The sequence below is a fragment of the Hippichthys cyanospilos genome, chromosome 1 (genome assembly GCF_059441005.1).
Source record: "Hippichthys cyanospilos isolate Australia breed blue-spotted pipefish chromosome 1, RoL_Hcya_1.0, whole genome shotgun sequence".
In the NCBI taxonomy this organism is placed as follows: domain Eukaryota; kingdom Metazoa; phylum Chordata; class Actinopteri; order Syngnathiformes; family Syngnathidae; genus Hippichthys; species Hippichthys cyanospilos.
The window spans coordinates 13,642,958-13,662,072 of record NC_142369.1 but is presented as its reverse complement, the minus strand read 5'-3'; the positions used below and the strand labels follow the sequence as shown (position 1 = coordinate 13,662,072).

The 19,115-nt window shown below is 40.3% G+C and overlaps 2 protein-coding genes across 3 annotated transcripts in view; both read right to left on the bottom strand.

Annotated features, from left to right (window-relative positions):
- Nucleotides 1-365: 365 nt before the first annotated feature.
- ubac1 (UBA domain containing 1) lies at nt 366-7,480 on the bottom strand. 2 transcript variants are annotated; one of them, XM_088431872.1, is made up of 10 exons: nt 6,971-7,480; nt 5,903-6,023; nt 5,739-5,812; nt 5,057-5,164; nt 4,658-4,760; nt 4,467-4,575; nt 4,060-4,351; nt 3,896-3,982; nt 3,209-3,347; nt 366-2,710 (listed from the first exon to the last, which is right to left on the bottom strand). In XM_088431872.1, exons 1-10 carry the CDS (start codon nt 7,106-7,108, stop codon nt 2,595-2,597), a joined length of 1,287 nt encoding a protein of 428 aa, XP_088287998.1. In that variant the 5' UTR covers nt 7,109-7,480; the 3' UTR covers nt 366-2,594. The 2 variants fall into 2 exon arrangements, with proteins under 2 accessions (XP_088287998.1, XP_088288005.1); XM_088431879.1 differs by having other exon boundaries at nt 5,757-5,812.
- Nucleotides 7,481-8,367: 887 nt separating this feature from the next.
- LOC148429329 (neurogenic locus notch homolog protein 1-like) overlaps nt 8,368-19,115 on the bottom strand; it is a 51,654-nt gene continuing 40,906 nt past the window's right edge. The window contains exons 27-34 of the mRNA XM_088416461.1: nt 18,884-19,032; nt 17,201-17,414; nt 15,896-15,986; nt 15,228-15,393; nt 12,334-12,632; nt 11,230-11,377; nt 11,054-11,151; nt 8,368-10,681 (exon numbers count right to left, since the gene is read on the bottom strand). Coding sequence (XP_088272587.1) covers nt 9,530-10,681; nt 11,054-11,151; nt 11,230-11,377; nt 12,334-12,632; nt 15,228-15,393; nt 15,896-15,986; nt 17,201-17,414; nt 18,884-19,032 — 2,317 coding nt within the window. The 3' untranslated portion in view covers nt 8,368-9,529. The remainder of the gene's footprint in view (nt 10,682-11,053; nt 11,152-11,229; nt 11,378-12,333; nt 12,633-15,227; nt 15,394-15,895; nt 15,987-17,200; nt 17,415-18,883; nt 19,033-19,115) is intronic.

Here is a 19,115-nt window from a genome sequence, read left to right as displayed (position 1 = left end):
TCGATTTAGACACGGAGTGTGGTATCACACTTTCGCTAGCGTTACATCGTTTTCCTAGTAGCCCAATGCATCCTTGTTTTGAAACTTAAATTGGCTTGTAAATGTTTTGGCTATTGAACATTAACTGTATTTCGTGGTTGATTTATGCCAGTAGGCGGTGACGTCACTGGGTGTAGCTGGGGGCGTGCTGCTGATTTTACCGAGATAAGGAGCCTTCAGCCACAAGTAAAAATGTTAAACGTGCAGAACCCTGATATGACTAAAATAAATGTTATCGGATGACTTTAATTCTAATGTAAAGTTCCATGTTCATGAAAGGTTCCATAAATGTAGTGGGTTTTGAATGTTAGACAAACACAAAAGCATAGAGCCACAAAAAATGCCTTTACTGAAATACATTACGTGATCCAGATGTCAGTGGACATATGCGTGCTAACTATAGCATACGTCACCAAAATAAAAACAAATCACCGTAAAGATGAATATATTTGAATAGACAAAGTGACTCTGATGACTGACATGACGTTTGAATCATTTTCCATTCTTTGTTCACATTCAAAGACGAGCTTGTTATAAATAACACATTTCATTTTGGCTTCCGTATAAATAAGAATAACAACCTTTGCCTTTGTCACTCACTCACACACACACACACACACACACACACACACACACACACACACACACACACACACACACACACACACACACACACACACACATACATACATACGCTACTCACAAAAAGGTATATTTGGCTTTGGTGGGGAAATATTAGGACAAATCTAAAATGCGACTGTAACCATAAGGTTTTGTAAACTTGAATGCAAATTGCTAGCTGAAACCTCTCAAGTCACTTTTTAATGAAGTTTACATTTCCATTCCCCGAAATCTATACTATTGGTCAGTCCACACGTGTTATTTATCTTAAGTGTTAAAATGCCTTGCTCTCTTTTGTAATAATTGAACAAGCTTGCCAATTTGGGAGTCTTGACGCCAGCAAAATGTTCAACTTTTCATTGTTTTGGTACTTAAAGTAAAATCCACAACTCTCTTTTTAAAAAAAAAAAAAGAATGGGATGTGGCCACTTTAGTGTCATCAGCAGGGAAAAAAAGAAACTAGGAGACAGAGGCAAAGACGTGGATGTCGTTGACAATCAACAGCTTGTTGAGAATTTTCAAGTGTTTTAGATTTATCCTGAAATTTCACCCAAATGCCTAACTTGCTTTAAGTTTGTGACTAGTATATAAATTGCATTTAATAAACTGCGATGAATCCTTAAAGACATTTTGTTCGGTTGTCATACTAGCAGAGAAAAACTAAACAATCTTAGCTTCCCTGAGCAGAAATAAGTCACATCAACACCACATTTCCTCTCTTGTCAAATGTGTGGCAAAACCCTCTTGTAAAGCTGGGGGGGCATTTGTGGCTTAAAGTTGTTTTACAATTACATTGTGGGTCATTCTAGCTTTCCCAGCCCTTCTTTTAGAAGTCTCTCGATTATTTTCTATAAAAACAAAATGGCTAGTGTTCTTTTCAGTTTAACCATTGCTTGCTATTGCACAGAAAGAGGCCATTTTGGTTCCCACTCCCACTGACCAATTTGGGCCAGCTCGTGTTTTTAACCCTCCTGCTATGACACGCTCGCTTCTATTGAAGTAAGATTTGTAAGTGCACAGGGCTTATGCTGCAAGAAAATACCATGCATTAAAAATGAAATGGACCAATCCATTTGAGTAGTTTTGAATAGAAAACAAATGGTTACTTATACCTAAACAGAAATATTTTGACGTGAAAAATAACATTCGAAATGTGTAAATAGTAATAAAAAAGTATCAAAAATCATTTCGAAATTAATTCCCTTTTGTTTTTAATTCAAAGCTACTCATTAAAAAATATTCTTATAATAACTAATGATTAACGGCTCCATTTAATTCATATTTACACAATAACAAGCAGTGGATTTAATTGATAATAGCGCATGTAATATGTTGCCTCAATTTGATAAGTAAATGTGATGTTTTCCTCTTACGTTTTCACCGCCAGGTATAAAAATAAATTCTAAAAATTTGTATTCAGGTCATTCATTCTATAAACAAACAAGAAGGTTCAATATGATTTGCAACTCAAATATTTTTTGTTTAAAAAAAAAAAAATTCTCTCAATTTTACAATTTTGAGTTAAATTTTTGCTTTTGTTTTCTTTTCACCGTGGCCCTTTGAAATATGACCCATTGCATAACAGGAGGGTTAAAGGAAAATCCAAATAAATTAAAATAAATTATAATAACAACAATACATATTACCAATCATGACGTGTAAACATTTAACATGCACGCTAGTGTGTGATTGTGGCAAAAATTGATATTGTAACAGAACTAGAAATCGCTCTAGTTAAAAGGTAAAAACAAACCTAGGTAAATAGAACTTTGTATCATCGCTGTAATAATAGTAATAATGTTTTTCGTATACTTTACTGTTATAAATATTTACTGTATAGGTACAACTCCTCTGGCATCTTTCACACAGCTGCCACATTCACACGTGTAGGGTGGTGGGGGTGGGGGTGGGGGTGGGCCTGGGCTGTTTCGCCTCTATGTACGATTGAGGGTCTGGAAGATTCTGGATATCTGGAGCATGACGGGACCGGTCTCGGGGTCGTTCATCCACTGAGTGCTGTTCAAGGGGTTCTCCAGCATGTCCTCAAAAGCTACACGCGTAGGAAAAGGCACCAAGTAAACGAAGGTCATATAAAGCAAACATTCACACGCCACCCACAAGCAAATGTGTATTTTTGAACTAAATAATAGTCAACCGCATGAAAAATGACTTAAAAAGTCTTAAACTTCAGCCCAGTATTACTAATTGTGTTTTCAGCATCTAACTTTCCTATTGGCCAGTTTGTACGGGACATTCAACTGTCCCGTCTGCTGATGCCGTCGGACTAGGACTCTGTTGAGTATACAAAACATCTGGCCAACAAGGCAACACAGTCTTTAAACGTCTGCACAAATCTGACAATAAAAATGTGAATAAGAACAGCAGTTAGCCTTGTCGGAATCTACAATCAGTGCTAGCCCTTAAAAAAAATCTTACGGTAGGAATAACTAGGAAATAATATTAAGATATTAAGTGTTTTGGAATTATAATTTGTGGTGTATTTATAGTTCAAAACATACACAACAACAACGTGTGTGTGTGTGTGTACCAAGGAGAGTCTTGGGGTTGGTTAAACCCAACTGGACCACAGGGTTCTCCAGGATGGCCTGGAAGAGCGGACTGTTGGTGTCGATGCCTTTGTCGAGGTCCTCTGCAGACGGTTTCTTGTCTCCCAGAAGCCACTCACACTGTAGGAATATAACTGTCACAAAACTAACATACAACTTCATTTTATGTGAATGACCTGGTCATATTATGGGAAACATTCATTTTGAGGTTGAATAGAAGTAATGAAAGAAAAGCTGTGATTTTACGAGTTAGAACAAAGATCATTTTTATATGGAGGTAACTAATTTTTCCCCACAGATTAAAGTCAAAAGTAACTTATTGTGAAATAGAACTACAACTACATAAAAAAATGATTTATGAATAAAATTGGGAACATTTATGATTTTTTTTAGATGTTCATTTACAAAAAATTACAAGGAAAATAACGAGAAAAGTTTCTTATGTGAATAAGAGTAAACTGTTACAAGTTCCAATGTTTCACATAAAAAATATGAAGAGTTTGTTACGTAGTCATTACAAGTGAAAGTACACATACAATGCAAAAATGATTTTAAGAGGGTTTTTTTTTTTGAGAAGTGGTTAGCTATAAGGGAAAAAAAAAAATCATAGAAAAATGTTTATACATGGTTCCATAAGGAAGTGTGTACAACCTGAGGCATGTACATACCGCCGCATCTTGCTGGTTGTTGTTGACTTTGAGCGCATCTATCACCTGCTTCTCCTCAAAGCCCATCTCCATGAGGGCAAACACGGCCTGCAAAGCAGAGGCCTCAGGTCAACAGGAAGTCAGGCAAGTGGCTCAAGTTTGGACAACGACAAAATGGCACACACTCTTGAATCGGGCCTGAACTCCCTTTTCCTTCGAATTCTCTTGAAAATTTCAGTGAGCTCGTCTTGTCTATTGCTGCCGCCGCTGCTGCTGCTCTCATCAGTGCCGGACAGGCTGCGTCGCAGCGCAGACGAGCAGGACGGCGTTCTGGAAGAGGCCGCGGCAGACGGGCCGGCTGTGGCTCCGGCTGCAGCGGCAACAGAAGAGGAGGCATCTTGACATGGCAGCGGCGCGTCCACCGAGGGGTCGTCAACGTGATCGATCAGCCATTCCATGGCCTGAGTCACCGACATGCTGTGTGGAGAACGCGCACATCGTCACGCTAAGCAAAATAAATAAATAAAAACAGCAAAAAGAAGCAGAGTGCAGACAAGCCGTTAGCATGGACTGATCCCATTCCGAGACTCACTGGTTGAGTCTGAGGGCTTTGATAGCCCGGCTCTCGGGGAAGCCCATCTCGGTGAGTTGCTGAAGGGCCGCGTCGTCCACACGATCGTCCTCGTCCTCGTCCAACATGTCTGCGGCCGGAACGCAGAACAGATGTAGGTTACGAGATACGTTTGTCGTTGTTTTTAAATATATGACGGCACCATGTGCTACCGTTGGCCTTTTTGAAAAGCTCCACAGCATCGGGGTTTAACGCCAGAAGCTTCTGGGCCACTTCGATGAGGGACACCAGAATCTTTCGCAGCTCTGTCTGAAACTAGACATGTCAGACATTTAATTCACTTTTGGAACTTTTTGCTAATTTTTATCAAATTGTCGATGAGATTTTACATTGACTGTTAGCAATAGCATCGGGATGCTTCTGAAACCAAGTATACCCTGTATTTAAAATAATGCGTGTCATTCATCATTTACTTTATGTGCTTTCAGTATATGCCAATTGGGGATCATGCAAGGCAGAATGACACATACACGCTTGGTGCTTCCAGGGTGCTCTCACAACATCTGGAACTTGCGGTCTAGTCTAAACAAGGAAGAACAAGTAAGACTTACATCTCTGATGTTGTGCTGCGTGACGGTACGGTCCGCGTGGCGAACGCTCACGTTGGCGGTGGCCTTCAAGATGGCGTCCTTGTCCGGGGCCTTGTTGTCCTGTTTTTTCTGAAACACATTAAAGCAGGTCAAAACATATCAAGAGCGTTCTTGTAACTACAAATGTGATCTTGAGATGTATTCTGGTCAACCATGATCACATTTCAGATAACTAAATTTAAGATTTAACATCGGAATGAACCTTTAATACCATTTTCAGTGTCACTCCAAAGTAGCTGTTTTTCTGTTTAATATTTTCATATTGATTTGTAAAACTATTTTCTGATAGTCTAATCATTTTAGTGCATTTTCATTATTGTGTATGATTTGTCAAGCATAATATCTTCAGAAAAGTGATAGTTTTACATTACTAGCTCTGCATTTGTGCATTTTTCAATCCAATATTTTGTTCAATCAAACCCGTGCTTTGATTTTCCCCGTATAAACATAATCAATCTAATTTGTTTTTATTCATTTTTGATCTATTTTTTGTAGGTTTTGTTTTCTTTTACTCTTGCTACATGTGTACCTAATGATGTAATCATCAATACTGTGATAACACTGATATATGTGATGATTTGGATGACTACCAAGGTGATATGGATTTTTTCTAGCTCTGCTATTCAGAGACCGCAGGTCCTACCTTTTCTTCCGTGCATACCTCCGTCATCTTGGGAGCTGTTGGCGGCGGCCTTTTCTTGATGAGTAGCAGAACATCTGAAAAATTTGAAAGCAGTAAAATTTGCCTCATTACGACCACGCTGTTTTTTTTTTTTTGTTGTTAATGCAAAACTGCTTTATTGCTACCTTTATCTTTGAGGTGTTCATCTGCCACCGTTTTGGTGTCGTTGAGCACTCGCTCTGTGCCAACATGAATGAGCTTGTGGTGGGTCAGTGTCTTGGGATCATCCAAATTCCCATGCACACACTGCAACAACACAATGTGTACACAATCCCTTGATTTATTGGTGTATTCATTCTACATTATTTTATATTCGTCCTTCCTCTGATTCTTTACTTCTATCTTTCCTATTATAGATCATGCATTCATCTATCCTTTCATAACATCCTTCATCATCTTCCATCTTTCTTTTCCTCATGTACATTAATACATCATTTTTTCCCTTCCATCCAATCCTCTCACAATACTTGCTTGATCCCTTCTTTTCCCATTGATTCCTTCCTTAGCTTTTCTCCCTTCTTTCTCATCTATCATTTCCTTCATCATTCAATACTTTTCTCCATTCCATTCATACATCCCTTCCTTGTTTCCCTCCATGCATCCATTTCCCTTTCAATGCATCTTTGTTTCCTTTCATCTGTTCTCAATGTCACTCCATTATTTTCCCCTTCTTTTGATACATTCTTCATTTTCCATTCTCCCACCCCATCCATGCTCTTCTCACGTTATACTTGCTCCAACCCATCTTCCGTGTCTTCTTTGCTACATTCTGCCTTCCTTGCATTGTTCCTAAAGATAATTTGTCATAACGATCCACAACATTACACGTCCAAATTGACACGCACAAAAAATATAACTTAACAAAGCTAATGACGATTACACACGTTTGGGGCCCTTAATTTTATGACCAGGGAGTACACTATAACTGTAAGACTAATAAAACTCAATACCAGTGTGTAATAATAAATGTCATAAATATAGTCACATCCAAAAAGGGAACGTTAGCCGCTAGCATCGGAGAGGGAAAGAGGATAGTGAGGGAGGGCACCCCAGCCTAAAAATAACCACAGACAGCAAGCCAGCCCGCTCGCCATTTAAATCAACTTAACTATAAATACGAGGGCCGGACGACACTGACACTCGCAGACCTAAGTACACAAGACGAACATGCATAAAAAGGGAGGAAAGCTCACATGTTTCAAACACTTCTCTTTTAGTTTCTCCACCGTGCTGTCTTCCGGGATCTCCTCCAGCCACTCGGTGCCGTCCACGGTGCAGATGTGAATCTTCAACACTTTACCGGCGAACATCTTATCCTCCTGGACAAACATGGCGAACTCGGCTTTTGTCTTTATCGGTCGTCAAAAATATATATATTTTTTAACCTTAGCAACGGTTATTTTATATGAGACGACCCTCTCTACCACCACCGCTACCCTCTACCACCGCCTCCTCCTCCGGCTAGCTATCTATCGACACTCACAGTCAGTTGTGTCACACGGCTAGCGGCGGCTAACGGCTAAATATTTTGGCAGCCAAAAATTTGGCTGAGAGACATTTTCGGGTACTCGATGGCCAGCGAGCTCGCTCCGTGGCCCGGCCCAAACTGCTGGCTTATTTCCGCACCCCTTTACGGCCCCCAAGTTACGAAGCACTAACGACCAGCTACGCCGACTGCGAGGGAAGCCTATTTTTACTGTCAATGTTGAACTTTGAACTGGAACAGCGGTGGCTATGTTGTACCATGGGAGTTGTAGTTTCAAAAGAATTTGCAAAATGGCGTCATTGCCTGCGTCACGAGTTATCGAATCAATAATCCGCCTTCTTTACGCTTTTTCTTCCTTTCCGAAAACGCAATAATAACGCTTACTCACGCCCATTGAATGAGTAAGAACAGATTTTACAAAAGGTATGGATGTCACGTGGCATCAAGAGTTATGCTTATAAGGTTACTTTATACTTATAAAGTACATTCACTTACTTTATAAGTGAATGCTGACGTTTTTTTCTGCCTACAGTCGAAAACTGATAGCGATCAAAAAGACACGCTTCCCATACCGTGTCTTTTGGATTTATGGACTACAAGTCGTCATAGAAATATTTACTCTAATTATCATTTTTATGATGCAATTTTTTTCCATCAGTCTCAATTTTTAGCTAATTTCTCCGGTTTTGTATTCTATTTTTTTTAAATACAGTACTTGTGTAATATTTCATTGATTTATTTGAAAAATGTTAACTTGTGTGTGAGTCTTCAAAGCTTTTGATATTTTTGTATTGTTGGACTTTTTTTTTTTTTTTCAATATACTATACTGTCATACTGACTGTTCTTGTTTTGCATTTCTGGCATTGCTGTATTTTTCCATGCAAATATTAACTTGACGACGATATGCTGGGAACCAGTCCAGGGTGTCCCCCGCCTACTGCACATAGACTGCTGGGATAAGCACCAGCATGCCAGCGGCCGTTGTGAGAATAAGCGGTTACAGATAATGGATGAATGGATATCAACTTGTGATTTTCTCTTTCACTAACCTGCTTTGGTGAAAGACTGGCACGTTCCAACTTGCAGAGAAATTTGAGTAAACATTTTAAGACAAACAGGTGATGTTTATTCTACATAGTAAAACATTTACAGACTCAAAATAAAATAACCTAATTTTCTATCAGTCATATCCTTACAAAACACACCTTATGCCATGTATATTGAAGTACACCCATTTTACTGTGTAGCAAAAACATTGGAGGGCATTCACAAACCTATTATATGCTTTAAGACATCAGATTTCTTCAACAAAATCCTGCTTACAGGGGAAATTCGTGTTATTTACAAAATGGGGGAACACAGCCATAGGCTCGAACTATCCGGAGGGAGGTGTTTCTGTCCTTGACCCCCTCCTACTTAACAAGAACGTAGATACAGTGGCCAAACAGGCCAATTTGTCAAATACTCACAGGACTTAATAGAAAGCCTGTTTTCACACAGCCAATCTCCAAGACGGCCTTTAAAATGTACATATGTGTCTTTCCTTTGTTGAAAAAAACAAGTTCATAACACTGGAGGTTCTCCATGGAATGCCCCTTGAATGCAGTTTTCTTTATGAACAAAGATTATACAACACAAAAAAAGGAGCCAAAGTGAGAAAAAATAAATAGCCAGTGTATGTATGGAAAAGGAAAAGAACAAAATAAGAAGAAACGCCATTTACCAGAAACTTCTATAGGGAGGCAATGCTTTTAAATAGACATTAATAAATAAAAATGTAAAAAAGAGAATGAAAGGCATGTGTTTTTGTTAGTTAAAAAAAAAAGGGTGATTCCCAACCACTGTTCCACAGGAAATGATCCAACTCAAAATGCATTGCAAACTTTACACATTAATTTGATTTTTGATATATATTGAATGCAGGTGTCAAACTATACAATGTTTCAGTATATTTTCACACAACTCGCTATTCTGTAACAGAAATTATACAGCAGATCATCTCTTAGAATCAACCATGAATCTCAACTTAAACAGCTACATACCAAACATTTTGGAAGTCATATACATGCCTTGGTTCAATAAAATTTTGTGAAAGAGTTGTTACAAAAGTATATAAAATATTCTACATTGCCCCCCACCCCAATTTTTTTTATACAAGAGATATACCAGGTCATTATTGCAAAAAAGATCGTAAATGTGAGTGCCTTTTTAACCTGGTTCAATAATAATAATAGTGATAATAGTAATAAAAAAAAACAGAGTTTTTCACTTGAACTGTTCAGGGAGGTGTCCCATCTGAGCAGGCATGCTGGTGGGCGGACTGGAGATGCCCTCTGACCAGTCCGACATGTTGGAGTGTGGCGAGGAGCTGGACCACTGGTCCGGCGAGCCAGGCGAGGGCGTCAGAAAGGGGTGGTCCGGCATCTGGACCTGGTGGCTGGGGGTGCTGCCATCCACGGGGCCCGAGTAACTGTGTTGCGAGGGCGGCGTGAGGAACTGGGCGCCCAGAGCGGCGGGCATGATTTGGGCCTCCTGGGGCAGGATGGTGCGGATAGGCATGGTACCCTGCTGGAGCTCCGGGGGACTCAGGTCGGCGTTGATGAAGTTCTGGTTCTGGAGTTGCTGGAGGTTCTGCATCTGCTGCATGATAGGATTGAGTCGGTTGCCGGGGATGCCGGTGTAGGCCATCATCTGAGGGTGCCCATTATGTGGGGCAGTCATCATCCCGTGCTGACCGCCGGCCCTCATGGCGCCGAACTGCATCCTGGAAATCCAGTCGCACTGACCTGCGGACCCCGCCACGGGCATGTGTGTGAGGCGTGGGGGAAGCGGGTCAAACTGCATTCGCGCCAGCTCCTGCTTGTTGGGAATGACCATGTGGGCCAAGTGCGGCTCCGACATGGTCTGGAGGTGGCTAAGCGCCACGGGCGTCATCACGGGCGGGGACGCGGCATCCGATCCGTAGCCGCGAGGTGACTCCAACGAGTCCACCGGGGACAGCACGGCCGAGCTATCTAGTAAGCTTCCGGGTGGCTTCCCGTCCTGTGAGTTCTTCTTCTTCACTTTCATATCTTTGGCGTCCTTGCATACCTTGGCGGCGGGTTTGCGAGCCTTCTTGCTACCCGCCGGGCCCTGGCCTTGAGACGGAGGCTGCTTCATGCCGTTCAAGTAGCCGTTGGGCGAGCAGAGCGGGGGCGACAACGCGGTACCGAGGCTGCCTCCGTGCAAGGGGGGACTCCGCACCAGATTGTACTCGTCCATCAGACGGACGATATCATGGTGCATTCGCTCCTGGGCGATGTCCCGGGGAAGTCGGTCCATGTGGTCCGTTATTTCCCGGTTGGCAAAGTGGTCTAGCAAAACTTTGGCCGTCTTGTAGCTTCCTTCCCGGGCAGCCAGGAACAGCGGCGTCTCCTCCTGAAATGAACACAGTGAGACACAAGAATCTATGCTGAAAAGCTTTTTCCATTATTATTATTTATTTATTTATTTTTAACTCCAGTGGACTGCCATCTGCTGGGCAAAACGCGAAAATCACTATGGGTATAGTTGAGACCTATTATAAAGGCATTGGGGAAAAAATGTATATGTAAAAAATTAAGACAGATAAACAATCAATACGTTTTTTTTCTATGAAAAAAGGGGGTTAAAAACATGAAAAAATTGAAAATATTTTCTAAAATATTGAAGATGGAAAAACAACAAAAATATCAGCAAATACAAGTGGTACAAATAATTGTCGCAGCGTGAGTATGTGAGGGTCTACTGTACTTGACTTTGTTATGCTACCTTGTTATTTTGCATGTCCTTGTTGGCGCCACTCTTGAGCAGCACAATAGCAGCCGCCACATTATTGACCGCAGCAGCCCAGTGTAATGCTGATTTACCTGAAAGGATAAACACAATGTAAAGAAAATGTATTATTTTGTTAAAGGCAGAGTTTTTATCTATGTATCTATTTTTACCAAAATCATCAATGGCGTTGACATCAGCATGGCAGTTAATGAGCTCATCCACCATGCCCTCCACAGCCAGCCTTGCAGCCAAGATGAGGGGGGTGGTGCCATCATGCATGCGGGCGTCCAGGTCGGTGGCGCGGTTTCTTATGAGGATCTATAGACACACATTGAGTTACAATACAACTAATGAACCACAAATTATATTTTCTAATATTTCCATATGTACATTTTGGTATTTTTCATAATGTATTTCAAAAGTAGTTTTTTTTATTTATTATATATACCATTATATATACTTTATATTTTTTTCATATTTACCATTATATTTCATTGTTTTCTATGTTTCCTAAGAATTGCACTCTGGATTTTTATTTAGGATTTTGCCAGTGTAATTAAAAAAACTTTTTTTTTTCAAAAGTATCTTTTGATGAAATACTACTTAATGATTACCGTACCTGTACATTTTGTACACTATGTGTACAGTATCTTTTAGTCCATCTCATATATAATTTTTAGTTTGAATACTTCCAAGTATTTATTGACACGTTTTTTTTTCTGTCTTTGTACCAGTGCATTTTTTCCAATTCAAATCATCTCTGGGCAGAGGTGGCAAATCTACTCAGTGTCTCTATTAAAGTGGGAGTCCAGATTCAGAGAAAAAAACAACAACTGGTAAGTAGCAGTATTAATTTCAATGTATTACGTAGTCCCACTGAAATGTACATGTCGAAAGTTAAAAACAGACTTTTACTGTCCAAATGATCAACAATTACTCTATGGAAATATTTTGAATGGCAGAAGCTAGTGACTTTTCCTTCATTCCCGCAAAAAACGTTTTCGGTTGCTTGCAGAAGAAGATACCACAAGATGGCACCAAAGCAACAGCATTATTTTAGATTGCTTTGGCATTGATTTTTCAGAAAGATAAATAACATTAGCATGTTGTGTTCGTTTTAAACACACAGCATATAATTTTCCATGGCATTTACATATAATGGGAACGTTTCATTCATGATTACAAGTAGTTCCTGGGAAAATTTTCTCTCCTAGACTTAAAAAGGTCAGAACCCTTGTTCTCCATCATCCCATAAAACGAGCCAGCCGCCTGACCTGGAAGACGCCCTGAGCATCGGCCGCCACAGCAGCGTGCAGCGGGGTCCTGCCCATGTTGTCCTGGATATTGGCGTCGGCGCTGGCCTCCAGCAGCCGCTTGGCCGCATCAGAGCGTGCATAGCGAGCGGCCAGGTGCAATGCCGTCTCGCCGGTGCGGTCCGTCTGGTTGTGGAGGCTGGCGCCCTGGTAGATGAAGTCGTTGATGACGTTGGCCGAGGCATCCTCCTCCTCCTCGCTGTTGCCCGTCTCTAGTCCCCCCCCGCTGCAGGACGCGATCATCAGTGGTGTGAATCCATCTGAGGTTGGGGGGAGAAAAAATTAAAAAAAACATAAGGTTTGCTATCCTGAAGCTTGGTCGATTCCACCAATTTACAATTTGGAAAATATTCTCGAAAAAGTGAGGTATTTTGAATACTTTGCTGACGCGCAATCTGGAATGTATTTTTTCCACATTCCAATAATGTATATATGTATTTTTTATGCACTGAAAAATTAACAATATATGCATGAGTATATGTAGTACTCGTATGCCTTATTCCAAAATGAAATTACTTCATTGAAACGGTCTAAGAATGAATGGCATGTTGAAGAGATCCATCTTAACTGGTCCAAATTTGTTGTTGAAGAGGAGCTTCAAGTGGAGGTTACGAGAGTCTTAATTACATGTGCATTTACAGGTGCGCTTCCTCAACCAGTAGTGCTAATGGTTAGCACGCCAATTGTGATTTGCAAAGTTTGTTAGCGTTAAGATGAATAGAATTTTCAAAGGTAAAACTCTGAGGTTGTTTCAAACCCAGGCGGAAATCTTTTTGTTTTGTGTTTATTTGGAAACTTAAGATCAACTGAGAGTCAGCTGAAAGACTCATTTTGATAAATTGTCACAGCAAAACAATTCAGTATACAAAACAGTCCACTATACATGGATGACCGGGCAGCCTAACAGGTTAGGCTGATGGAAAAAAAACTCCACCTAAGACTCAAAAGAGGAAAGAAGAACAGGGGGCACTTCAAAGCAGCTGCGCAACCAAAACGAAGCAACAAACAAATTGAATAACGGATTCCGAGGGAAGCTTCAGCACCGCTTCAAAAGAAAAGCGAAGCTGGGGAGTAGAAAAAAGGCGAACCTCAATATCTGACTGAGCGAGGGAGCTCGCCGCATCAACCCGGACGAGCTTTCCTCTCCTCAAAAAGAAATGTAGGCCGCAGATCCTGCAGATTTGGTCGATCCTAGCGGATCGATCAGCAGGCGGGGGCGAAAAAAGTGGCTAGTTGTTAACCCCATTACTTTGATTTGTCCAAGCTTTTCTTATGGAGATTCAGCGTGTAGGGCTGGGAAAAAAAGTCAATTGAATTGAATAGGTCGACCACAAAAGTATGTCGACACAAAACTTTGAAATGTTAGTTTATATTTGTTGATCTTTTAGCTAATGGATGGATTTCGTAGTCTGCATGAAAAGGAAAAATAGCTCACTCATTTGGTTGCAATATAAAACAAGTTTAAAAAAAATGGGTTACAGTATAACCCTCTTGCTATGAGGCAAGACAAACTGCAGGAACAATGCAGGCTCTGTGTAATAGTTTTCTCCTTGCCTTTCATAAAGCTAAGCATGGATGTCCCATGTCCTTCTATTCTGAGGATATTTGTTTACTGAGCGGCCTCACATTCTCACGTGAGTTTATGGCTATGGTATTTTGGGGTTGTTAAAAGGGGGTGGGATTAAATAAATTGTGCTTCCTCCCACACGTTTTCAAACATGTGAATAGGACTTATGGTTTCCTTTTTTTTCTTATCATTTTGGAAATGTCTGCCTAGCAAACTTTTAGTGTTATCTAGTTTGATCCGTGTTTATCTATCCTTGTTTTTATCTTCTTTATCTAGGTAATTAATTTATTTAGTTCAAAATGTACAAAAATGTACGCAAACTACATTGAGTCAATCGTAAAACTGAATTACAAAAGCTTTTAATTTTAAGGGAAATACCTGGTACAAAACACTGGTCTAAGGGATGCCGTGACGCCGACCAATAGCAGACCTGCATCTTAGTGACGTACACACTGACGCATTTTTCACTAGCGGGGAAAAATGCCCTAACAAGGGGACGAAAAAACTTCGTATTCCACTTCGTAACATGAAAAAAACAAAACATAAGCTAATCATGCTAATGCTACTATATTTTTTATTTGTCAACGATAACACCAAGCTGTTATCTTTTCCCTTACGTTTAAACGTTTAACTGATCATTTGTCATAAATACAAAGTGACGTAAACTCCCTCCTTCTTCCAGTCTCCTCAGCAATTACGTTTAGCTATCACTAGGTTAGAACATGGAGGCCCCTCACTGGTGCAATGATTAATCTGACCAGGAATTAGTGAAACCCCCAGCCCCCTCTTCCCACCCCCCCCAGGCGCCTACTGCTTTGAAGAAGATCCCTCGCCTGCAGCAACTCCCACTTGCACACCAACGCAAATCACACACGAGCTACGTGATGTGCGCTCTGCTTTGACAAAAAGCACGAGCCATATCCACAAGCTCCCTCAGCTTCATCCGTATCGTGTAATTAGATCTGACGTGCCTGATTATTTATTATAATTGTTCATGTTGCCAAATGGAATGAGATCAAAAATATCATAAGATCCTACAAGAGCAAAACAATTAATCACCTGATTGGATGAGTTTTTTTTTTAAGTTGTGATAAAGATGCAATCAAGGAAAATGAAATTTCTTTCATGTTAAATGAGAAATCGGATATTTGAAAAATGTCTATCATTTCTTTACATATGTAAGTGCTAATAAATAAATAAACGAATAATTATGAATAACATCAAGATTACAATCTGCTTTCTAATTGGGCATTACATCGTCCACACTAATATGCTGAGTGTCTCCCACCTGGCCCTCGTACGTTGACGTCCATGCAGTCGCTATCAATCTCGCCCTGAGGGGGTGTGGGCGCCACAGAGGGGATGCGCAGTTCGGCCGCGTCCAGGTGCTGCTGGGTCCACTGCCGGTTGTCTGTGCGCTCGCCCGTGTCCAGGACCGCTTGCTCGTCAAATTGCTTAAGAGGAAAAAGAAATACAAAACATAAATGTGCAGTTCAAAAGGGTGTTCACTGATTTTTTAATTAACAACACATTTATTAAAAAAAAAACATTCAAGAGAAGAAAAATTACAACCACATCATAAATGTGGAGTTCAAAAGGGTGTTCACTGATTTCATTATCTAATTAACAACACATTTATTTAAAAAAAACATTCAAGAGAAGAAGAATTACAACCTTCAATGTGGAAAAAAAAAAGTAAAAACATTTAAAAAACATTTTGATAGAACTATTGTAAAGTGTAATAATTTGTGGTGGAACTAAAAAAAATTACAGGAATAAAAACTTAATAAATCTAAAATATTAGACTAAAACTTGATTTTAGATGAATAATAAGCAGTCTTTTTTTTACTTATAAAGATGTATACTTCCCCTTAAGTACAATATGTGAGTAATATTTACTGGTCAGATCATAGTGTGCCCTCAAGTAAAGAATTTGTTTTTTTCTCTGATTCTTACCCTGAAGTGTTTGCCATCTGAAATCTCATCTTCTCCCCAGTTGTTGCGACCGTCGTCCATGAGCGAAATGTCTGAGGGGTTTTTCAACGGCCTGTGATGAGCAAGGGAAGATTTAAATGAAATTGCTCCACTTCATCAGCGGTGCACCATTAGTTAAAAAAAAAAAGGAAAAATTGATCAAATTCCTACCCCGCCCCTTGGTTGACAATTAAAGCGTGACTCAAACGCCAATCACTGTGTGACAGCTGAAGAGTATTTTACTCTCCCCAATTAGGACATTCTACTCCTTTCACATTTATTTTCTGGTTGAAATCATTTCAACAACAACATGTCTATCTTGTTATTTTTTTTAATTATAGTACATTTGACCAACACAAATTCCAAATGCCCTTGCTAAAATTATGTAATTAAGAGATACGCTTACAAGATATACTTTCTTACCCCACAATTCATAATACATACTATTCCAAAATGTTGATCTTATTCAGGACATACTTTGCACTTTTATTGGCATTTTGACAATACAATTCCGCAATCCATCAACATTTTATTATTTATCTACTTGCACATTTCTTTACTAATTTTAAACATTCCAACTTCAAAATGTTCCAGCGCAGTCAGGACATTGCGGGACATATTTGTCACACACACACACACACAACATACAAACCAAGATATATTGGACACATTTAAATCCTTCTTACACATTTCTTTTTTTAACAGTTTGAAACTTCAAAATGTTCTCTTGATTAAGGGTAAGTGAACAATTATTAATATTTCCCAAACTACCAAATTAAGAGTTATTTTGCATATTAACCACACCATTCCACATTTGCTGTCCCATTCAAACCATTGCAACTTCAAGCTGTTCAGCACTTCCACTATTTTCTACATTCCAATCATTGTCACACTGCCCAAAATCCAAACATTTCAAGCCTAACACTCTGATATTAATGGGTATTTTGCTAAATACCTTCTCCACATTTCAACTTCAAAATAGCAAATTCAGGACATCTTTGGAACTATTTATCACATACCCCATATCGCAAATTTTCAAGGTAAAAATCTACAACTAAGAGAACTTTTATTCACATAGAGAGACAAACCATTTCCACATTAAGTCTCACACTTCAACGATGAAATAAATCTCACAGTGTCTTATACTCAGCGACAGCTCCTTTGGTTCCACATGTCATTTCTTTTTCTAGCTATCAAAAATAAGCCAGCAAAACCCTGCCACTTGCACAAAATTTGAAGGATCCAAAGAAGCCCCGAATGAAAAAAAAACGACGAAAAATAACTTACTTCAATCCCACCGAATCTTCCCCGACGGGTTCACGTCTCTTCTTCTTGCTGGGCTCAGTGGTCTTGAAGCCCTCGGGTAACCACAGGCGACCGTGCTCGTGCCGGCGCTTGCGGGCGGCCACCACGCCCACGCCGATTAAGGCCAGCACGGCCAGGCTGCCCACCACCAGGTAGAGTGGGTAGAGTTCCTGCGGCGGCTGCGGGTCGGCACCGCCTGACGGGAGAAGGCACAGCATGGTCACGGGACCGAGGATGGACCAGAAGTGAGCAAGCGAGCACGTCCCTAACTAGTACTTCTACTATCTATCCTGTAATAATCACAATTGCAAAGAATGGGGCGTGATAAAAAAAAAAAAAAAGAAAAAGGAAAAAAAAAAAAGAAGACCACTACCACCCTCCTAACTCCCTTTTCAACTCAGGGTACCGAGAGACAACTTTACCATTTCTTCTTTAAGAGAAAAGAAGAAGGGGGGAGGGGGGGGGGGGGGATTAATGAACTTCAAATTACTGCACGCGCTTTAAGCTGTAAAGACGAAGGATTTATTAGGATTTTCCAGATAACAAAGACTCCCAACTTCTAGCACACTCCCGATCAATTCCCCCCCCTTCTACTAACGATTTTGAAATGATAAACTCCCCTCCCCAACCTAAAGCCTTAAGTCCTGGTATTACATCCAGCGAGGTGAAGGTTGCAGCAGCAGCCCCACTCGCACGAGTAACCCCCCACCAAAAAAAAAAAAAAAAAAAAAAACACACACACAAGAGATGGATCTGCTATGAGTTGATTTGCAGCAATTAGGCATTTTGGAGCCTCAAGCCAGTGGATTTAAGAGCAGCCAGGAAAAAAAGATTGATTGATCACCACTGCATTTGTTCATGGCCGCATAACAAATACACAATCAAAGAGCGGCGGGGTTAGGACCTGACCGGGGTAGGCGTGTGCCGTGGATATTTCCATTTTATCTTTTTCAAGTGGGCGCCCCCGCACGTGTCCCACCTGTGCCTGTATGAGCATCTATGGAAAAACTATAGAAGGAGGCCTGACTATACCCATTTAACATTAATTTCAGTTTTCCCCTGTTCATTCTTTAGGTCCCTGCAGATTTTTTTATTTTTATAGGCAAATCTGAAATGTATGGTTACGTACTTTCATGGAAAATGAGCGCACCACTGTAATTCTAAATTAAATCAGGGTATTTGTTTTACAGCTAAAATATCAAAGCAGGGTTCAGCAAAATATTGAAAGAACCATTTTGGCTGTTTAACACAAAAAAAACCTACTGACAAACAAGTGATAAAACCCTTTTGCCATCTTAAATGACAACAATGCATATATTGCAAAGTGCATGCATGCAGCTGTCAGCTAGAATTAAAAAGGAACATTTCACTCAACAATGTAAAATATACCGTAAATTTGCAAAATAAATAGCCAATTAGAATGTTTACTTTACCTAGTAATGTGATTTTTGCTCCTGAGCCTTGGCATTCAGCGCTGGCACAGAAGGGTTTTACTTTCATAAAAGATTATAAACTCATCTGTTAGGTGCAAGTGATGTTGGTTTTGAACCAATCCACCACCAACCACAGCTATAGATGTCAAAGTTCGATTTTAACTGGGTTGGTAGAGAGCGATTTGATCAGGTTCATGTGGGACGTTTTAAAGTAAGGCAAAGCCATGCTCACTATAAACTGCCTCAATGGTGTAGGGAACGTCCAGTTTTCCGCTGGAGGCCAACGCCCCGAGGAAGGCCGCGGCATCTGTGGTGCTCTGGAAACACTCGCTGGATTGCTGGACGCATTGACGGTTGTCCACTTCCAAGTGCACGATAGAGCTACCAGGTCAAGACAACACATTCAGTTGGTTGATCAGCTTCAATATGTCGACAGAAATGACAGTTACAGATTAATCAGCCTA